This window comes from Scyliorhinus canicula, chromosome 2 (genome assembly GCF_902713615.1).
Source record: "Scyliorhinus canicula chromosome 2, sScyCan1.1, whole genome shotgun sequence".
Taxonomy (NCBI): domain Eukaryota; kingdom Metazoa; phylum Chordata; class Chondrichthyes; order Carcharhiniformes; family Scyliorhinidae; genus Scyliorhinus; species Scyliorhinus canicula.
The window spans coordinates 172,180,324-172,202,823 of NC_052147.1; the positions used below are offsets into that span (position 1 = coordinate 172,180,324).

The following is a 22,500-nucleotide window of genomic DNA, read 5'->3' on the forward strand; positions in this document are numbered from 1 at the left end:
TGAGATCTGAGCATTGAACGCATGGTTTAAGGGTTGGTGTGGGAGAGATGGATTTCAACTTATGGGGAAGTGACATCAGTAATGGGGAAGTGACATCAGTAATGGGGAAAGAAGGAGCAGTACCACGGGATGGCCTTCACCTGAACGTTGCTGGGACTAGCATCCTAATATATAATTAAAACTGTAGAGAGGGCTTTAAACTAAATCGTAGAGGGTTCCTGTGAGGGTGATTTGGGACGTTAAAGGTAAAGGATAAGGCAGGGTAGCAATATGGGTACTGGTAACTGGAGTGTGACAGGAAGGGACAAAGCATACAAACCTCAGAGTGTACCAGCAAATATGGCCAGAGTAGGGAAAATGGCTTTAAGCTAACAGAGAAGGAAGATGGTTTAGTTTTTAAAAATTCATTCATGGGACATGGGCATCGCCAGCTGGGCATTTATCGCCCTTGAGGAGGCAGTTAAGAGTCAACTAAATTGCTGTGAATCTGGAGTCACATGTAGGCAAGACCTGGCAGATTTCCCTCCCTGAAGGACAACATGTGGACCAGATGGGTTTTTATGGCAATCTACAATGGTTTCATCATTATCATTAGACTTTTAATTCCAGATTTTAATTGCATTCAAATTTCACCATCAATGGTGGCTGGATTTGAACCTGGGTCCCCAGAGCAATACTAGTCCAGTGACAATACCGCGATGCCACCGCCTCCCCATGTATAGGTGAAGAGGGATTTAGAAATCCAAAGATAAAAATTGAGGCAATCGAAAAGTACACTGACATGGGTAAAGACAAGGTAAGTAGGATAGGAAGGGACCGATAATGGTAATACTGCATCACAGAAGAAGGTCCATGCAGGAAATAGTAGCTATGCAATTGCGCTATCCACAATGCTACCGTGCTGCCCTTCATGAAACAATATGTGTGGAACCAACTAGGAATGATGCTATTTTAGATCTAGTATTGTGCAATGAGGCAGGTTTATTAGTTGAGGGCAGCACGGTGGTGCAGTGGTTAGCACTGCAGTCTCACGGTGACAAGGTCCCAGGTTCGATCCCGGCTCTAGGTCACTGTCCGTTTGGAGTTTGCATATTCTCCATGTTTGTCTGGGTTTCACACCAACACCCAAAGATGTGCAAGGTAGGTGGATTGAACACGCTAAATTGTCCCTTAATTGGAAAAAAATAATTGGGTACTCTATAAGTTTAAAAAAATAGGTTTAATTAGTTGTCATAGTAAAACAACCCTTAGGAAATAGTGATCACAATACAATTAAGTTTCACATTAAGTTTTAGAACAACATACACCAATCACAAACAAGAATCTTAAACTTAAACAAAGCCAGTTACACAAGCATAAGGGGAAAGTTGGCTAAGGTTGAGTAAATAGACTAAAAGGTATGGTATAAAAACAGTGGGAAATATCTAAAGAAACAATTCAAAATGAGCAACTAAACATATTTGATTGCAAAATAAAAAATCAGCAAATGTGGCCTACAAAGGATCTTAAAATAGTACTAGAAATAAAATAAGAGGTATACATCGCTTCTCGGCCTTTTGGCTAAGATCGAGCTTAGATTGAGCCTTTTTGGCTCGGGTCTGGTATGTCTCTCTTGCGGGGACCATGAGTTGGATTCAATTTGAATTGGTTTTTGGAACAGGCAGGGAGCTGGATTGGGAGTTCGCCTCTGATCCACACTCTGAGCCTTGGCTTTGTGGCTCAGATAAAGTACTAAAAAATAAGAGGCATACAATGTTGCAAAGAATAAGATCAAATCTGAGGCTTAGGAGTGTTTTAGAAACCAAATTGCCACCATTAAGATTTGAGGGAAATAAGTAGAATATGCAACTAAACCAACAACGAATACTGGGTTAAGCAGGTGTTAAGTGCTTTGCCAAATGTATAAAAAGGAAGAGTGTAGCTAAAGTTTAAAGTTGGTTATTTAGAAGCAGAGACAGGAGAAATTACTGTGGGGAATGAGGAAATGGAAGATGCATTGAACAAATATTGTGTGTCCAACCTCGGGGTAGAAAACACAAGTTGCATACGAAAAAATGGAGCATAACCTAGGGCTATAAGTGTGAAGAAATTAAGGTTGTGAATTGCCTCAGGAGATTAAAAAATGTCACATTTTACCATTACAATGTTTTCCCCTACTTTACCTTTCAGTTGCTCTGTCTCTCTCTCTCTCCCTCAACCCCATCTTCTCTTTCATGATTTGTACCTGGGGCGAAATTCTCCGACCCCCAGCAGGGTCAGAGAATCGCCTGGGGGCGCCTAAAATCCCGCCCCCGCTGTGGCAGAGATTCTCCGCCACCCGGGAAGTGGCGGCGGCGGAATCTCGCCACTGGGAGCCCTCTCCCACCGCCGAGGTTTAAACCACCTCTGGAACGGCGGGCCTGGGGGGGTGGGGGGCGATCGAACCCCGGGGGGTGCCCCCATGGTGGCCTGGCCCGCGATCGGGGCCCCCCACTCAGACTCCGGGCCAGTGCCCTGGCTGCACTTTTTTCTTCCGCGTCCGCCATGGTGGAGGCGGAAGAGAACCCCACATCGCGCATGCGCCGGCAGTGACGTCAGCGGCAGCCGGCCGCTGACGTCACTGCCGGCGCATGCGCGGACCGGCGAAAGCCTTTCAGCCAGCCCTGCTGCCGGGGGCGCCGGTTTTTTGCGCCGGTCTTCTGGTGACAACCGCTCTGGCGCGGGGGCTGGCCCCCAAAGATGGGGAGAATTCCCCACCTTTGGGGAGGCGCGACCCGTGAGTGGTTGGCGCCACTCCCCTACTCCGAGACCCTCCGTCACGCCGGGTAGGGGAGAATGCCACCCCTGATGTGACATTGAATTCACTCATTCTAAATCATTCTCCTTCTCAGGAGAAACTAAGGGATTAAAATCCAAAAAATCCACAGGACCGGTTGTCGGTATCCTAGGGTTCTAAAAAAGATAGCTATAGAAATAGCGAATGTGCTGTCTATGCTTGTTCAAAATTCACTAGAATCTAGAACAATCCCAATAGATTGAAAGTTAATAAATGTAACATTCGTATGAAAGAAAGAAATGAAATGAAATGAAAATCGCTTATTGTCACGAGTAGGCTTCAATGAAGTTACTGTGAAAAGCCCCTAGTCGCCACATTCCGGCGCCTGTCCAGGGAGGCTGGTACGGGAATTGAACCATGCTGCTGGCCTGCTTGGTCTGCTTTATAAGCCAGCGATTTAGCCTTGTGAGCTAAACTAGCCCCTGAAGAAGAAGGGAGAAGGAAAACTGAAAACTACAGGCCCCATTTAGCTTGATGTCAGTCATCAGGAAAGTGCTCAAATCCATTATTAAGGAAGTTTTAGCAATGCACTTAGAAAATCTAGCATGATTAGGACAATTTAAAATGATTTTATGAAAGGGAAATATTGTTTGATTTATCAGGCGCTTTTGAGGTTACAACTGGTAGAGCAGATAAAGGACAGATTAGTATACTTGTATTTCCAAAAGGGATTTGATAAACTGGCCCACAGAGGGTTAATGCACAAGATTGTTAAGTTGGGGTGGAGAATCGCGGGAGGGCCAGGTGAATCACGCCACGCTGCCCTGGCACCCCCTGCGATTCTCAACCCCCCCACAAAATGGCGTGTCGCGTTTTGCAACAGGCCGCTCTCACGGCGACTGGCGATTCTCCGGCCCGGATGGGCTGAGCGGCCTGCCAAACCCGACCGGTTCACGCTGGCGCCAACCACAACTGGTCGCTGCCGGCATGAACAACGCGCGACTGGTGAGTGTGGGCCCTGCGGGGGGCGGAGGGAGGATCAAGCACCACGGGCGTGCTCAGCAGATGGCTGGCCCGCGATCGGTGCCCACCAATCGTCGGGCCGGCGTCTCTAAATTCACGCGCCGCCGCTCCTAGCCCCCCCCCCCCCCCCCCGGGGGGGGGGGGGGGGGGAATAGGGGGCGAGGAGCGGCCTCCGACACCGGAGTGAAACACTCCGGGTTTCACTCCGGCGTTGGCTGTTTGTCTCCCGATGGGAGAATTCCGCCCTATTTGTGAATGGACTGCTCTGTTGTTAGAGGTCAGAGTTAATTGTTTTTTGCAAATTTTTAATTGGGTTTTAGAATAACTGGTAGGGTATTGTGCACCAGCTCAACAGCGGCAACTTTGTACAACTGGCAAAATTAATAACGACACATCAGTAGGCAACTGTTTGTGGGGGGGGGGGGGGGGGGGGGGGGGGGGGGTGGAGACTGGGGAGGCACATTTGGGTGCCGGAGAAACAATTACAGTGGGCAATACTCAAATGGGTTTGGTGTTGTCCATAACTAATTTTTAACGTATGTTGCTTCAAGTCAATTAGAAGCAATTTTCTGTCAGTGGAAAGTTTCTCTTTATACTGGAAATTATTATTTTTCTATTCTGGTTGATTTTTAAAGTCTAACACAGAAATTTGCACGTGTGACAGTATGACGTTTGAAGTGTGATGGATGCACCATGGAATATTTACATGCCAGGTGATCTCCCCTGGTATTGTACACTGAGGATTCTAAACCAAATGTCCTCTTCTGGTGAAATAAGTTTCAAGGTCAGAGACAATTGGATCACTGCATGCAGACATAATTCAGTTTCCATTGTAAAGTCATGCATTTTGTCCTGATTGAAAATATAAATTCCTCTGTCCAAATGAATAATATGAACTGCTTAGTTAAAGTGATCCCACTGGTGGGAATGTCATTGCAGTGAGACCAGTTTAGAGGTAGTTTGCTTTCTGAATGTAGACATGGAAATTTATAACGGACAAAGTAATAATAATCTTTATTATTGTCACAAGTAGGCTTACATCAACACTGCAATGAAGTTACTGTGAAAAGCCCCTAGTCGCTACACTCCGTCGCCTGTTTGGGTACACCAAGGGAGAATTCAGAATGCCCTGGCGCAGTGAAGCCATAGTGTTAACCACTATGCTACCGTGCTGCCCATAATTGTTTACTTCCAAAAAAACATTCCTTGATGAATTTAAGAGCGGTGATCTGACGGGATTTTGTTCATGCTGTTGAAAATACTGCTGAATAAGTTACTTTCACAGAAGTGTAGTCACCATCTGTGAGTAAATTGGTTTAAAATAATTGAAATTGACTTTAAACACAAACTAGACAGAGAAGTTAATTAGTTTCATTGGTGTCCAGCCATCAATCTCTTAGTAAATTAAATATTTGAATTTTTAAATAAAGGTGTTTATTAGTGGTCTTGCGGCTTAAAAAACAACCCCTTAATTTTAAGAGCTTCTGTGAAACCCTGCAAATAAACACAATTAGCAGAAACTCACCATGGTGATTACTTCAAGCCTGGGATGTGTCTAGTTTTGTAGGTGGGGCCAACACTCAGCGCAGTGGTTTCAAAACCAGCTCAAGAGATCACAGATATCCAAATTGCACTGGACACAACTTGCATTGAAATTCCTCAAACCTTCCCACAACTTTGATCAATTGTGGCCTAATTGTGTTGGAAAACCAGCATAGCCTAGAAGCCCTACCCCAATATTCTTATAGCAGTCAAAGAGCTTGTACCAATTTTATTTTTCTCTTCTATTAAGCTTATTTTAGAAATTATGGAAAAGTATTAAAAGTATTTTGAGGTATAGTATGTATTTACATAATCGGGGTAAACACTTCCCGTCAACTGTGGCACGGTAGCACAGTGGTTAGCACTGTTGCTTCACAGCGCCAGGGTCCAAGGTTCGATACCCGCCTTGGGACACTGTCTGTCCGGAGTCCAGCACGTTTTTCCCGTGTCTGCGTGGGTTTCTTCCGAGTGCTCCAGTTTCCTCCCACAAGTTCTGAAAGACGTGCTATCTGGTAATTTGGGACGTTCTGAATTCTCCCTCTTTGTACCCAACAGGTGCCAGAATGTGGCAACTAGGGACTTTTCACAGTAACTTCATTCCAGTGTTAATGTAAGCCAACCTGTGACAATAAAGATGATTATTATTATTCCAAAATTCAGCCCTATTGTGTTGGTTCATTGGAACCTATCAATCTGTGAATATGCAAATAGTTTGAGTCAAAGTTAGGTACAAAATTTCTCTTCACAAAACGAGTGCAGTAATTAGCAGAAATTCTTGGATGTTGCGAATTACTTTCGAGGTTAGTATATCACTACTAATTAATTGAAAGCGTTGCATTCAATTATAGCAAAGGTAATGTGTAGAAGAGATTCTGTATCCAGATCAAAACTTTATCGTAACATTTTGTAACCGTGGCAATTTTAAGTCTCCAGGCAGTGACTGTGCGATATACTCATGCACCGAGAACCCATCTGTTGGATGAATTCACTTGGGATGTATGGGGAACTCCACAAATAACCAATTATATGAAAGTTTTACTGAGAATATAGTAATTTTGTTAAAAAATAACATATTAATTCATCTCATCAAGCATGGTTAATTTGTCTAAGCTTCCCAATTTTTTTATTTTATTTTAGCCCCTTTCCTATTGATTCTCTTTGTGATTTCCCCACTATACTCAAAGTTAATTTGTTCTTCTGTGCCTCACTTCACTTCTTCTTTCTTGGGTGCATTGAATGTAAAACCTATACCATCCTTTGGATATCTCTTACCCAGAGAAGAGTCCCTCTGCCCCTTTCAGTTCACCAGATTCTGAGTCCCAGTCAGCACATCAGTTATTTTACCAAAGCTAGCTTGGACATTGATCTTCATTGCACATCAGATGGAAAATTCACTTTTTTTTAGAAGAATTAGTCATTCATTGTCACAGATAGCCTTCATTAAATAGGAAGTTAAGGAAATCAGTAGACATCTCCCATACCAACAAGGAGAATTGCTTTCCATTTATTTCATGCTAGGCTTCTTGTCAATGCCATGAGGAGATAAATGAAAGGAAAAATCATTTTTCCAATGCTGCTGGAAGACCTTGAAACGCTGGACAGGTTTCACTGCACTGTCCAGCACGTTACACGATGTCAGAATTTCCCAAAGTACTTTACACCTAATTAATTACTTTTGATGTGTCGTCGCTGTTGTAATGTAGGGAATGCAGCAGCCAAAATGTGCACAACAAGCTCCCACAAACAGCAATGTGATAATGACCCAATAAATTATTTTTGTATTATTGATTGAGAGATAAATATTGGCAAGGACTCTGGAGATAACTTCCCTGCTCTTCTTCGAAATAGTGTAATAAAGGACAACCCCCACCCGAGATGGATAAAAGTTTATTTCTCTTGTTTCCCACCCTACGCACACCTGCCAGCCTAAAAATTGAGTCTGGGCGGGACGAGGTCCTTGATGGCCACTTCAGTGTCTTAATAGCTGAAAGGGCAAATTTCCCAGCTGAGGTCCTGTCTGCCCAAGCACGAAATTGCATCTGGGATGGGCAGGTGGGATCCCGTGGGGAATCCAGTCCATTCAATTGTATGTCCGTCCCTCCTCCACAGCCTCATCCCACCTCAGAACTGGCAAGGGCGGGGGGTTGCGGGGGGGTGGCTGGGGGGGGGGGGGCTGGCAGTGGAGGGGCGTTGGGGGAGGGGGGAGCATAAAACTATGGCCTAGGAGACACCTGAAGGATGTTCCCAGAAAGCTGACCTGGTTTTTGATCCTAGATCTGACTGGTTGACTGTATGCTATTCCAACTCTTTCCCTGCACAACCTCCTCATTTGTTCTTCACAATAAGACAGTGCAGTGAACACTGTCCAGAATTTCAAGGTCTTCCAGCAGCAATGGAAAAATATAATTGGAAGTGCATCACATTTGAAATGATAGCAAATAATTCCTTTGCCTCCCCCTGTCTTCCCTTCTGTGTAGAACCGACTGGCTTTCAATACCCAGCCTGAAGCACTGCTACTTGCTTAGCCCCAAGACTTGGTGGTATTTTGAATTATGGCCCAGAATTGACTACAATGTTGGTGTTGAAATTCTTATCATGTTTGTACGACATTTATTTCTTTCCTTTTATTAACCAGGGTGTCAAACATTCCAAAAGGAATATGCCAAGCTGTAATTTCTAATGTTAAAAACTATGTGCACAACTCATAAATAGTAAAAGAATTAAAAATGTCATTGAAAGAAAACTTGGCATTACAAGGGTTAAGTTTTAACAGACTCAAAAGATTATGCTAATTATATGAAACATCTAAATGTTTCTGAATATTTCAAACCAAATGAGTTTTCAGGGTAAACGCCTCTCTAATGATCATCACCAGTGATACACCATGGGACTGACATAGTCACCAAAGTTCATTATGTGGTAGGCTCGTATATATTTATATGAATTTGCTTTACGGGACAAAGGCAATCACTTCTTGGTTTGTTCCCAGTGTCTAGGATATTGTGGGGGAGGACACTTTTCCCATAATAAGGACAGCACACAAGATTGTAGTAAATATTCACAAACCGCAGAATTTCTGTTTCTCAAGATATTCTATTTCAGACCTTTCAACTTAAGCAATGCTTTTTATGCTAATATATCAAGGCTTCAAATGAACTCTATGCCTGTAAATTTTGGCATAATTTCAAATGGAATTTTTTTAATGGTAGTTATTAAAATTACTTTTCCTTTTGGAGCTGGGGACATGAGTACTATTTGAATAATTTTTTTCTGTTTTCCATAATTGAATTGCTGAGATTGATTCTTTGAACTAACAATATATTCACAGTATCTCCAATGGAATAATTTGTTTCTCATGTCGGATGCTCTTGCTGCAGGTTTAAAAGTATCCCGTTGTCTGGGCTGTATAGAACAGGTCCATCGTAAAGCATTATATGTGGTACCCGTAGTGAAAGTAACAAATTCTGTTTCAATTTGGAAGAGAAACACACAAATCCACACACATATACACACATTCTCTCACACATACTATCTCACACATCCACAATGTCACACACTCAGGGCGTGATTCTTCGGAAAGGTTTCTAAGTGTGGTAGCGAGTGGGAACTGCCGTGAGCTTCCAGGTGCTCAGCCCAGCGAGTCCGGCAAAGCTATTTAACGTTAATTGGTTCACTTAATGAAGACACACAGGCTTCTTGCTGCAAATGAAGGTACCGAGATACAGTGAAAAGTATTTTTTTGCGAGCAGCTCAAACGGATCATTGAGTACCTGAAAATAAAATAAAAAGAAAATACATAACATGACAACGGTACACAATGTAAATATATAGACACCAGCATAAGATGAAGCATACAGGAGTGTAGTATTAATCAGTTCAGTCCATAAGAGGGTCATTTAGGAGTCTGGTAACGGCATGGAAGAAGCTGTTTTTGAATGTGTTTGTGCATATTCTCAGACTTTGGGCGAGATTCTCTGCAAATGCGGAGAATCGTAAAGGCTGCCGTGGGACAGGCTGTGACCCACGGCAGCCTTCATGCTCACTTCCGGGGTCGATTCTCCCCCCCGGGCGGGGCTAGGAGCGTGGCCCCGTTCGTCACGGCGGCGCGCAGTTGGTGTCTTTTCCCTCAGCCGCCCCGCAAGACGTGGCGGCTTGATCTTGCGGGGCGGCGGAGGGAAAAGAGTGCGTCCGTTACGGACGCACAGCCCCCTTGGCACGGCCGTGGTACTGCTGTGCCAATCGGGCCCCCAGATGCCCCAAACGGGCATCTGGCGCCCGTTTCACGACGGCAGCAAGCACGTGTTTGCTGCCGTGTTGAAACGGGCGTGAAGGCCCGGCCGCTAGGCCCATCGGCCTCGGAGAATCGCCGCTCGCCGTAAAAAACGGCAAGTGGCGATTCGTGGCGTGGGTTGGGCGTGGGGGGGGGGGGGAGAATAGCGGGAGGGCGTGAAAAATATCGGGAGGCCCTCCCGCTATTCTCCCACCTGGCTTGGGGGGCGGAGAATCGCACCCTTTGACTTTGAGTTTTATATCTCCTGCCCGATGGAAGAAGTTGGAAGAGTGAGTAAGCCGGGTGGGAGGGGTCTTTGATTATGCTCCCAAGGCAGCGGGAGGTGTAGATAGAGTCAATGGATGTGAGGCAGGTCCATGTGATGGACTGGACTGTGTTCACGTCTCTGATGTTTGTTGCGTTCTTTGGCCGAGTAGTTGCCGTACCAGGCTGTGATGCTGCCATATAGGATGCTTTCTATGGTGCATCTGTAAAAGTTGGTAGTCAGTGTGGACATACAGAATTTCCTTAGTTTTCTGAGGAAGTATAGGCGCTTTGTGCTTTCTTGGCGGTAGCGTTGACGTGGGTGCACCAGGACAGCTTTTTGGTGATGTGTACCCCTCGGAATTTGAAACTGTCAACCATCTCCACCTCTGCCCCCTTGATGCAGAAAAGGTGTGTACAATACTTTGCTTCCTGAAGTCAATGTCAATCTTTAGTTCTGCACTAGGTTCTCTATCTCCTTCCTGTATTCTGACTTGTCGAAATGAAAGTCAGCATGTATTTGCTAATGTCAAATTTTCTTTGTCCAACTTGATCTTTGATGAAGTAACATAAAGGACTGATGAAGGTAGCATAGTTGATATTTTAATGGACTTACAAGAGGCATTTGATAAAGATGCCGTTTAATAGACTTGTTGGCACAGTCTAGCCAATGGGTCTGTGGGGATGGTAGGAGCATGGATACACAATTGGCTAGGGGGAAGACAGCAGGGGGACAGCATGAAAAGTTGTTTCCCACAAAGGGAAGGATAAATACAGTGCTGTTTCCCAATATTAGAATCATTGCTCTTTTTGATGTATATCAATGGCCTGCACTTGGATATACAAAATTCAAAGGTTACAGATGATACAAACTCAGAAATGTACAATTCAGCCAAAACACCAGATTTCAGGATGTCATAGGCACACCGTTAAAATAAATTGCCAAATGGAAAATACAAGTTAACGCCGAGAGTTGGAGAATGATACATTTGGTAAAAGTGAGGAGAGGCGACAATACTTGGCACAATTTTACAGGAGGTGCAGGAAGGGGATGTACGTCTTTGAAGACAGCAGGGGAAGTTGAGAAGGGTTTAAAAAGCAAAAATAGGGATCTACAATGAAGTACAAAAGAAAGAAAGTTATGCAAAACCTTTCCATATGCAAAACCGTTCCAAAATACTGGCTCTGTCTTAGCTGAGCACTACAATCTACGAAGGATTTCAAGGTCCTAAGAAGGGACGTGGAAGAGACTTTTTAGAATGTTACCAGGGATAAAAGACTTCAGTTATGTGGAAATACTGGAGAAGCTGGGGCAATCCTCCTTGGAACTGGGAAGACAAAGAAGGGATTTGATAGAGGTGTTCATAGTCATGGATAGAGTAATTAAAGATTCAGTTCCAAAATGGTTGCAAACCAGAGGTCACAGATTAAAGGTGATTGGCAAAAGTACCGGGGACAACATGAGGGAACTTTTTTTTATACAGCCAAATTTTGATTTGGAATGCATTTCTGAAAGGGAGGTGAACAAAAAAATAATCATAACATTCAAAAAATGATTCAGTAAATACTTGGGGAGAAGAAAAAAATCAGGTCTATGAGTTGGGGGTAGATCCAGCAAAACTATTTCATTGTGTGGTGAATGAAGGGCAAGGGGACGCAATCCTAAAATTAGGCTATTCAGGAGTGAGAATGAGGAAGCACTTTTTCACACTAAGATAATGGGCAATCTGGAACCCAGTTCCGTAAGAATACTGAGCCAATTCAAGTTTCCAACACTAAATTGATGGATTTTTGTCAGCTAAGAATATATGGGGAAATCAAATAATGATAAATGAATGGAGTTGGGTAAGATCAGCTGTGATCTAATTGGATGGCAACAGGTTCAAGGGCTGAATGTTTCCCTGCATTCTTAAGCAACGCAAATGTGGGTTACTCAAAAAAAACCCTTCACATTGTGACTTATTTTGCTTGGAATAAATTATCCAGTTGTTCTGAAAATCAGTCCCAAAATCTAATAATTTCTCCTCGTCCTGCCAAAGCAAAAGGTTCTTTGCTGCATGTTTAACAATAATTTGGGAGTTCCCAAGTGACATTTATAATCATTAGTTGTGAGTGAGTAAGCAGACATATCTTTAAAGTCACTTAATCATAATCTTGGTCTAAAAATAAGCAAATTAACCAGGGAGGAGCTTTGTAACCATAGCCAGCATAATATTAGAATAAAAGATTAACCTTTATAAACCTGAATCCATGTTGGGAAGATTTGCTGTGCAGTAGTCAGCTAATTAATGATCTCACAATAACCCTTGTAACTTAGGATTCATACAAAGTTCAGCACACCATACGAGTCAATGCAAGATTCATGAAAGCTCAACCACAGGATCAACTGGTGCTATGAAATATAAGGTTGTTAAGAAAGCTGTTAAGACAATAAGATTTGAAAATTTGATTTCAGTTTGATTGGTGTTTGCCATGGATTACATGTGCAAACTACGTGATACAACTGAGGAGAGAGGTTTATCATCTTGCAAACCTATCATGCGAGCCAGAAATTATATAGACTCAACTCTTTGGTACAGTAATAATTGCATCTTTTTGAAACTGCTCATAAGTATAGTTATTATGAAAATTGCAACAGACTCAATGGCCACCACCATATTGGATTCCTTCCAAATGGCCTTCTGCACTTTCCATCATGCTGGATGCATGTTGCAAGAGGAAGCCCCGTAACCAAGTGGATTTCTATTTTGTCTTCCTTGCTATCTCTAAATTGCATCCACTTGTCAAAAAATGAATGCTTTCATTGTTTTATAACTTACTTGGGAGTACTGTCTATCAATATTAAGCTGCTGGAAACCAAAGCATATCTTGCTGTTCAAATAAGTTGATTAATTGAATTCTCTTCAAACAGATGTACTTGGAAATGTATCTTACCTGTAATGAGGCAATGGCTCTATACTTGCAATTTTACCATTTATCTGTCTTGAAACAGAAAATTATTGGATGCAGAGCAATGCTTTGTTTAATTTGCTTGCCAGTAAGATTAGAATGGCTTTTTGCTTTTTGTGGAAGCGGAGAACATGTTCATTTTCCAGCTCGGCACTGATATCTTTTCTCCATCTTTCTGCCACAGGGGTGGCTATGTGAGCTGCTCCGTTGGAAAGAAAATCCAACGCCAGAGAACAGGACCTTGTGGGAAAATCTGTGCACTATCCTGCGTTTTCTGAGCCTTCCTCAGACTGAAAGGGATATTGTCTATGAGGAGGAATCGCGACACCACCACAATGAGCGTTTGCAACATGTTGTTCAACTGTCTCCAGAACCTATCCAGGTAGGATGACCTTTTTCTGTTTGTTTAATTGTAGTAAAAAAACTCCCCAAGGCAAGTTGTAAGCTGACTTAGTTCCTGAATAAATCCTTGCTCCTGGTGATAGAACCGATGAGTTATGTGCTGTGGTGACAACTGGAAATGCAGGTTATTCTGGCATCAACTGTGCAGGCTGCTCGCAGTATGCTGTGAAATTATTGTAATGTTTACATCAAAAATCTCCCTTCAGAGGAACTAGATTTTGCAGAAGATTACGCACTGACCTTTTGCCTCTGGGACTTGGCACACTGATGGATGAAAGATTTAGTCTGTTGGTTGCATGACTCTTATGTGAAATTAGTTGAGGCAGCTTCAATCCAGCACCTGCTGGGCAAAAGCCAACTGTGTTACAGCGTGGTTACTCTCTCTCTCTCTCTCTCTAGCTGTTCTTTGCCTGATCCTGTCACTGGGCATTTGATACGGAAAGGGAATCATTCTTCAGCACTAATATCTCCTCAGGTTAACAAGTACCGGTGGAAGAATGAAGAAATGTCACCCATTTAAAAATAATTCATGCAGCAGACATTTTCCTTAAATAGTCACACAAATTGGGCATTATGGCACCAGTGCCTGTTGGACACTATCTAACATTCAGCTCTATTGAGGTTGATGTGGAATTGAGAGCGTAACAAGCAACTGACACAGTACCCCCAGTTTGTCTTCCTAACCAAGAAATGTTTCTGCGCCCATGTCCCTAGAAAGGTTTATTTTCACAGAAGCATCAATTACCCAATCCGAGGATAATTGCCCCTGAGAAAGTGGTGGTCAGCTGCTTTCTTGAACCGCTGCAGCCCATGTGATGGAGGTACATCCACAGTGCTACTGGGGGGGGGGGGGGGTCCAGGATTTTGACCCAGTGACAGTGAAGGAACAAGGATATATTTTCAAATTAGGATGGTGTGGCTTGGGGAAAGGTAACTTCCAAGTGGTGGTGGTCCCATATATCTGCTGCCCTTGTCCTTCTGGATGGTAGTGGGAATGTGCTTGTTGATTAACTTCCACTTAAACAGTGCTTGATTGTATTTTTTATCACCTTCAATTGATCATATTGCAATAATGTCAGTTGTTACCAAATATTGTGAGTTTGTCCAATTTTGGACTGGGGCAGAGAAAACAAGCGTCTCATAAAAGGATGGCTCATCTCCTTAGGATAAAAGCAAATTACTGTGGATGCTGGAATCTGAAACAAAAACAGAAAATACTGGAAAATCCCAGCAGGACTGACAGCATCTGTGGAGAGACAACAGAGCTAATGTTTTGAGTCTGGATGACCCTTTGCCAGAGTTAGAGAGAACTGGAAATAGTGTCAGATTTATACTGCAGTGGTGGTGAGCAGTAAGGGCTGATAAAGGGCCAGCAATAGGTGGAGGCTAGGGAGAGATTGATAGAGTTGTTATGAACAAAATGACAAAGGAAAAGTAAATGGGGGTGATTTAAGAAGGGTGCTGATAGTGGCAGAATGAGATCAGAATGTGTTAGTAAGCAGTGTGTCAAAGGACAACTTGGAACAGATGGCCCTGGAGGAGTGGGATGGGAGGAGGGGAGATGATGGTAAAGGAAAAATGGGTCGATGAAGAAAATGGAAATAAAAATGGGGTGAGGAGGAGGAGAGAGTTCACAGTCTGAAGTTGTTGAACTTCATGTCAAGGCCGGAAGGCTGTAATGTGCCTAATCGGTGACACAGTGGTTAGCACTGCTGCCTCACAGCACCAGGGACCTAGGTTTGATTCCAACATTGGGTGACTGTGTGTAGAGTTTATACATTCTCCCCGTGTCTGCATGGGTTTCCTCTGGGTGCTCTGGTTTCCTTCCACAGTCCAAAGATGTGCCTGTTAGGTGGATTGGCCATGCTAAATTGCCCCTGTGTCCAAAGGTTAGATGGGGTTATTGGGATAGGGCAGGGAATTGGACCTAGATAGGGTGCTCTTTCACAGGGTTGCTGCAGGCTCTATCGGCTGAAAGGCCTCCTTTACATTGTAAGGATTTTTTGATTCTATGAGTTGCTGTTCCTCCAGTTTGGATTAGGATTCACTGGAACTTTGCAGCGTGCCAACAATGAACATGTGGACATAAGGGCAAGTTGGTGAATTCAAATGGGAAGGTCAGGACCCTGCTTGTGGAGAGACCAAAGGTGTTCTACAAAGTGGTCAGCTAGTCTGTGTTTAGTCTCTCTGCATTGGGAGCAGCGAATGCAGTAGATCAAATTGAAGGAGGTGCAGTGCGCTCTTCACCTGAAAAGCACCCTTCTTAACTATGATGACCATCATTTACATTCACTATCTTTTTGTCCATGACACCTCTATCACTCTGTCCCTAGCCTCCACCTATCGCTGACCCTCTACCCAACCCTTACTGCCCCACCCTTCCCCCACCCCCATTCCACTGCAGCAGTATTTTTCAAATTTCTTTTCCCGGGACCCATTTTTACCTACCGGCCAACCTTTGCGACCCACGCCAGCCGACCTTTGCGACTCACGCTGGCCGACATTCGAGACCCACCATTTTCTCTTACCTTTAATGGGAGAAGTGAGCCTGCTTGGTCATCATTTACTTGTTTGCTGCTGACAAAATGGAGGAATTGCAATCACGCCCAAAGCACATGACGTCATTGGGGGGGGGGGGGGGGGGGGGTGACCTGCTCCCTGCCTCCCTTCAGGCAGACAGATTACTGAATTTTAAAAAAAATTGTCTCCTCAGCGGTGTGCATGCGCAGATGCACCGATGAGCGGGCTGTTGCGCGAGAATTTGCACAGTCAGCAGCACTGCGACGGACAGCTCCGTGACCCTCCCGACACCCGCCCGCGACCCACCCGCGGGGCGCGACCCCGACTTTGAAAATGCCTGCACTACAGTATAAATCTCATCCTATTTCCAGCTCTTTCTAGCTCTGACGAAGAGCCACCCAGATTTGAAACTCTAACTCGTTTCTCTCTCCACAGATGCTGTCAGAGATGTGAGATTTTCCAGCATTTTTGGTTTTGACTCATCCAATTCTTGCCTGTACAGTTTTTTTTTGCAGTACGGTGCCACAGTGGTTAGCACTGCTGCCTCATAGCTCCAGGTCCAGGTTCAATTCTGGCCTCGGGTGACTGTCTGTGTGGAGTTTGCACGTTCTCCCCGTATCTGCGTGGGTTTCCTCCGGGTGCTCCGGTTTCCTCCTTCAGTCAGAGATGTGCAAGTTAGGTGGATTGGCCATGCTAAATTGCCCCTCAGTGTCCAAAAGCTTAGGTGGGATTATGTGGATAGGGTAGGGTGTTCTTTCCAAGGGCCGGTGCAGACTCGATGGGCCAAATGGCCTCCTTCTGCACTGTAGATTCTATGATTATGGTTCATTATTGGGTTTGGAAGGTTCTGCCTAAGGAGCCTTGGTGAGTTCCTTCAGTGCATCTTGTAGAAATGGCACTATCCTGAGGAACTCCTGCAGTGATGCCCTGAAATGATTGACCTACAACAACCATCTTCCATTCTGTTAGGTATGTCTCCAACCAGCAGAGAGTTTTCCTCCTGATTCCCATTGACTCCAGTTCTGTTTGGGTGCCAATCCAGTGTGTTGCTTTGTCCTGGATGGTGTCAAGCTTCTTGAGTGTTGAAGGAGCTGCACTCATCCAGGCAAGTGGAGTGTATTCCGTTAAATCCTGACTTGTGCCTTATAGATGGTGGACTGGCTTTGGGGAGTCAGGAGGGGAATTACTCTCCGCAGGATTCCTAGGCTCTGACCTGCTCTTGTAGCCCTGGTATTTATATGGCCAGTAGTGTGGCCGTTATTTGTCTGAAAATGTACTGCAGTTCACTTTGAAGAAAAATGCCACAAGTAAAAATTATTTTTGGGCTATAATTTAGAAAGCTGAGTCAGGTGGTGGGGGAACTTTGTCGTATTATTAAAATATCAATCCTCTTACCCTAAACCTTACCATGTGCTAAGCTATTATCGTTATCACACCAAGCAGGTTTTCCTGATTGCGATCCTGAAATTATGGATAAGTGCGATGATAAACCGGCGGCAAAGAAGCAATTTCATTATTTCATCAAAATATCGCACAGCATCTGCTCTTCTAATGTGATTTTGGTTATAGTCCTAGCATAACAAAACGCTGGTCTAGAATGCAAATATAGATATAGTCTAGAGATGACCAATGGAAACCTATGGGGGCAGACCAGCTAAAACACGTTTTGGAGTATGTTGTAAGCGAACTAGATCAGCTATTCAATGAGAAGTGCAGGACAGCATGCTGAGAGCAGCTCCAGGCTTACCTAAAAGTGGAAGTGCCAATACGGGTGACACAGTGGTTAGCATTGCTGCCCACAGCACCAGGAACCGGGTTTGATTCCAACCTTTGGGTGACTGTGTGTGTGGAGTTTGCGTGTTCTCCCCATGTCTGCATGGGCTTCCTCCAGGTGCTCCGGTTTCCTCCCACTGTCCAGCAATGTGCAGGTTAGATGGATTGACCATGCTAATTTGCCCCTTAGTGTCTGCAGGTCATGTGGGTCACAGAGATTGGGCGGGTCCTGGATCTAGGGGCCATGCCCTTTCAGATCATGGGCGCAGATTCGATGGGCTGAATGGCCTCCTTCTGCACTGCTGGGATTCTATGATTTTAGGGTTAATCTACAACACAGGAATCCATGCATGCTAAACAGTGGACACCACTAACTATGGACAGAGCTGAGTGATCCCACAAATAACTCATCAGATATAGGTACTCCAATCCTGTACTGAGGAGAATAGCCTTAGAATACAGGAGGATATAGAAGGGCTGATCAGTCGCAATGGAATTCAATCCGGATAAGTAAGGTAAGGGAATACACGATAAATGGCTGGACCATGGGAGGCACTGCGGATTGGAGGACCTTATGTGCACATAGGTCCCTTCAGGAGAATACGGTGGTTAAGAAGGCATATGGTATACTTTCTTTTATTAGCCGAGGCATAGAGTTCAAGAGCAGGCAGGTTGTGCTGGAACTGTGTAAAACATTAGACCACAACCAGAGTATTAATAATAATCTTTATTAGTGTCTCAAGTAGGTATGGGCAGTTCTGGAATCTATATTATAGGAGGGATGTGCTAGCACTGGAAAAGGTGCAGAGGAGATTTAACAGGATGTTGCCTGGACTGGTGAGTTTTAGTTATGAAGAGAGATTGGATAAACTGGGGTTGTTTTCCTTGGAGGAGAGGCGACTGAGGGGGGACAGATTGAGATGCATAAAATTGTGAAGGGCAGAGATAGAGCAGACAGGAACAAACCTTTCCCCTTGCTGGAGGGATCAATGACCAGGGACATAGATTTAAGGTAAGGAACAGATGATTTAATGGGGATGTGAGGAAAAACCTTTTCACTGAGAGGATGATGGGAGTCTGGAACTCACTGCCTAAAACAGGTGGTAACATTTGATGTGCACTTGCGATGCCAAGGCATACAAGGCCAAGTGCTGGAAAATTGGATTAGAAAAGTTAGGTATTTGTTTTTGTTTGGCACAGCTGCGATGGGCTGAAGATCCTTTTCTGTGCTGTTACTTCTATGACTCTGTGTCTCTTGTCACATCCAGTCTGAAATGCTGGTGGATAATAAAGCAATTGATGTCAAGAGGATACTCCACAAACACCCCTCTCTTCAATGATGGGGGGAGCTCAACCTATCTGTGCAAACAACAAGGTTGTAGCATTTACAACCATCTTCAGCAGAAGTACTGAGTGTACCATCCATTCTTAAATATATTTACGGCAGAGATTAAACCATTTTGGTTACCAAGGGATATGGGGATGGTGCTGGAAGCTGTGGTTGAGGTAGAAGATCGATCATGGTCTTGTTGAATGGCGGAGCAGGTTTGAACATCCAAATTTGATTTATTATCACATGTACCAAAGTACAGTGAAATGTATTTTTTCTGTGGCCAAGGGAACGTACACAGTAGGCAAAAGAATAATCAACAGAGAACATTGACAAATGGTACATCGACAAACAGTGATTGGTTACAGTGTGGAACAAGGGGCCAAACAAAGCAAATACATGAGCAAGAGCAGCATATGGCATCATGAATAGTGTTCCTACAGGGAATAGATCAGCCCAAGGTGGAGTTGTTGAGGAGTCTTGTAGCTGTGGGGAAGAAGCTGTTCCTATGTCTGGATGTGCGGGTCTTGAGTCTTCTGTACCTTCTGCCTGATAGAAGGGTCTGGAAGAAGGCAATGCCTGGGTGGGAGGGGTCTCTGATAATGCTGTCAGCCTTCCTGAGGCAGCGGGAGGTGTATGTGTGGGTGGAAAGCTTGTGTGACGCGTCAGGGTGTGTTCACCACACTCTGCAGTTTCTTGCGATCTTGGACCGAGCAGTTGCCATGCCAAGCTGTGATGCAGCAGATAGGATGCTCTCTCGTGCACATCTGTAGAAGTTTGTGAGAGTCGATGCAGACATGCCAAATTTCTTTAGCTTCCATAGGAAGTAGAGACGTTGTTTGGCTTTCTTGACTGTTGCATCAATGTGAGTGGACCAGGACAGACTGTTGGTGATGGTGACCCCCAGGAACTTAAATCTATCGACCATCTCCACTTCGGAGCCATTGATTTAGACGGGAGTGTGTGTTGTGCTACTCTTCCTGAAGTCGATGACCAGTTCCTTGGTCTTTCCAACATTTAGAGATTGTTTTCAGTACACCATGCAAACAAGTGATTTATCTCCCTTCTGCAGTCTGATTCTTCGTTGTTTGAGATACGGCCCACCACAGTCATATCATCCGTAAACTTATAGATTGAGTTGGAGTTAAATCTTGCCACACAAGAGTGTGTATAGGGAGTACAGTAGAGGACTGAGCACACATCCTTGCAGGGCCCTGGTGTTGAGAACTATTGTGGAGGAGGCGCTGTTGCCTATCCTGACAGTTTGCAGTCTGTTGGTGAGGAAGTTGAGGATCCAGCTGCACGGTGAGGGGTCAAGTCCAAGATTGTGGAGTTTGGCTCTTAGTCTTGTCGGGATAATAGTGTTGAAGGCGGAGCTGTAGTCTATGAACAGCAGTCTTACATAGCTGTCTTTGTTGTCGAGGTGTTTGAGTGTTTATTATAGAGCCTGGGAGATAGCATCTGCTGTGGACCGGTTGCGGTGATAGGCAAACTGCAATGGATCAAGACCATCTGGAAGGCTGGCATTGATCTGTCTCATGACTAGCCGCTCGAAGCATTTCATGATAACAGACGTCAGGGCCACCGGTCGGTATCGTTGAGGCAGGCCTCCTTGTTCTTCTTTGGTACTGGTATTATGGTGATCTTCTTTAAGGATGTGGGGGCCTCAGAGCGGAGGAGTGAGCGGGTGAAGATAGTGAATGGCCCACTTCCTGCTTCAATTCCTCATGTTCTTTACATGATTGGTGCTGCAGTTCATTCCCTGTGTCCATCTGATGGCTGTGCAAGCGAGAGGATGTTGAGGCTGTGCTTATGTCGGGAGTGAGCCTCTATTCCACTACGTGAAACTATCCCCAGAAATTCTTGAAAAATTGCAGATGTAATTTACCTTCTTGTGCCCTTTAAATCAAACAACCTCAGAGTTGATGATCCAACTGCTTAGCATCCACCAGAGTCCTGGAAGCGTCTACAATGGGCTTCTCCATGCCACCATCCCATTGACGTGAGACAACTGGACCCACTGCATATGGAGAGGCCTCACACATCACATGAGGGGTAAGCCATGGGGTACGGGCCTCTGGCACGGAGTCTGTCCCTGTTGCTCAGAAGGGAAGGGGGGGAAAGGAGTAGAACATTAGTAATTGGGGACTCAATAGTCAGGGGCACAGATAGGAGATTTTGTGGGAGCGAGAGAGACTCACGTTTGGTATGTTGCCTCCCAGGTGCAAGGGTACGTGATGTCTCGGATCGTGTTTTCCGGGTCCTTAAGGGGGAGGGGGAGCAGCCCCAAGTCGTAGTCCACATTGGCACTAACGACATAGGTAGGAAAGGGGACAAGGATGTCAGGCAGGCCTTTAGGGAGCTAGGATGGAAGCTCAGAGCGAGAACAAACAGAGTTGTTATCTCTGGGTTGTTGCCCGTGCCACGTGATAGTGAGACAAGGAATAGGGAGAGAGAGCAATTAAACACGTGGCTACAGGGATGGTGCAGGCGGGAGGGATTCAGATTTCTGGATAACTGGGGCTCTTTCTGGGGAAGGTGGGACCTCTATAGACAGGATGGTCTACATCTGAACCTAAGGGGCACCAATATCCTGGGGGGGAGATTTGTTAGTGCTCTTTGGGGGGGTTTAAACTAATTCAGCAGGGGCATGGGAACCTGGATTGTAGTTTTGGGGTACGGGAGATTGAGAGTATAGAGGTCAGGAGCACAGATTTGACTTCGCAGGAGGGTGCCAGTGTTCAGGTAGGTGGTTTGAAGTGTGTCTACTTCAATGCCAGGAGTATACAAAATAAGGTAGGGGAACTGGCAGCATGGGTTGGTACCTGGGACTTCGATGTTGTGGCCATTTCAGAGACATGGATAGAGCAGGGACAGGAATGGTTGTTGCAGGTTCCGGGGTTTAGGTGTTTTAGTAAGCTCAGAGAAGGGGGCAAAAGTGGGGGAGGTGTGGCGCTGCTAGTCAAGGACAGTATTACGGTGGCGGAAAGGATGCTAGATGGGGACTCTTCTTCCGAGGTAGTATGGGCTGAGGTTAGAAACAGGAAAGGAGAGGTCACCCTGTTGGGAGTTTTCTATAGGCCACCTAATAGTTCTAGGGATGTAGAGGAAAGGATGGCGAAGATGATTCTGGAAAAGAGCGAAAGTAACAGGGTAGTTGTTATGGGAGACTTTAACTTTCCAAATATTGACTGGAAAAGATATAGTTCGAGTACATTAGATGGGTCGTTCTTTGTACAATGTGTGCAGGAGGGTTTCCTGACACAATATGTTGACAGGCCAACAAGAGGCGAGGCCACATTGGATTTGGTTTTGGGTAATGAACCAGGCCAGGTGTTAGATCTGGAGGTAGGTGAGTACTTTGGAAACAGTGACCACAATTCGGTGACCTTTACGTTAGTGATGGAAAGGGATAAGTATACCCCGCAGGGCAAGAGTTATAGCTGGGGGAAGGGCAATTATGATGCCATTAGACATGACTTAGGATGTGTAGGTTGGAGAAGTAGGCTGCAAGGGTTGGGCACACTGGATATGTGGAGCTTGTTCAAGGAACAGCTATTGCATGTTCTTGATAAGTACGTACCAGTCAGGCAGGGAGGAAGGGGTAGAGCAAGGGAACCGTGATTTACCAAAGAAGTGGAATCTCTTGTTAAGAGGAAGAAGGAGGCCTAT

The 22,500-nt window shown here is 44.8% G+C and overlaps 1 protein-coding gene across 10 annotated transcripts in view; it reads left to right on the top strand.

Annotated features, from left to right (window-relative positions):
• The window catches only part of satb2 (SATB homeobox 2), a 248,877-nt gene that overhangs the window by 137,601 nt on the left and 88,776 nt on the right, over positions 1-22,500 (top strand). For all 10 annotated transcript variants that reach the window (XM_038789071.1, XM_038789068.1, XM_038789064.1 and 7 more), the window contains one exon: positions 12,988-13,185. In XM_038789071.1, coding sequence (XP_038644999.1) covers positions 12,988-13,185 — 198 coding nt within the window. The remainder of the gene's footprint in view (positions 1-12,987; positions 13,186-22,500) is intronic.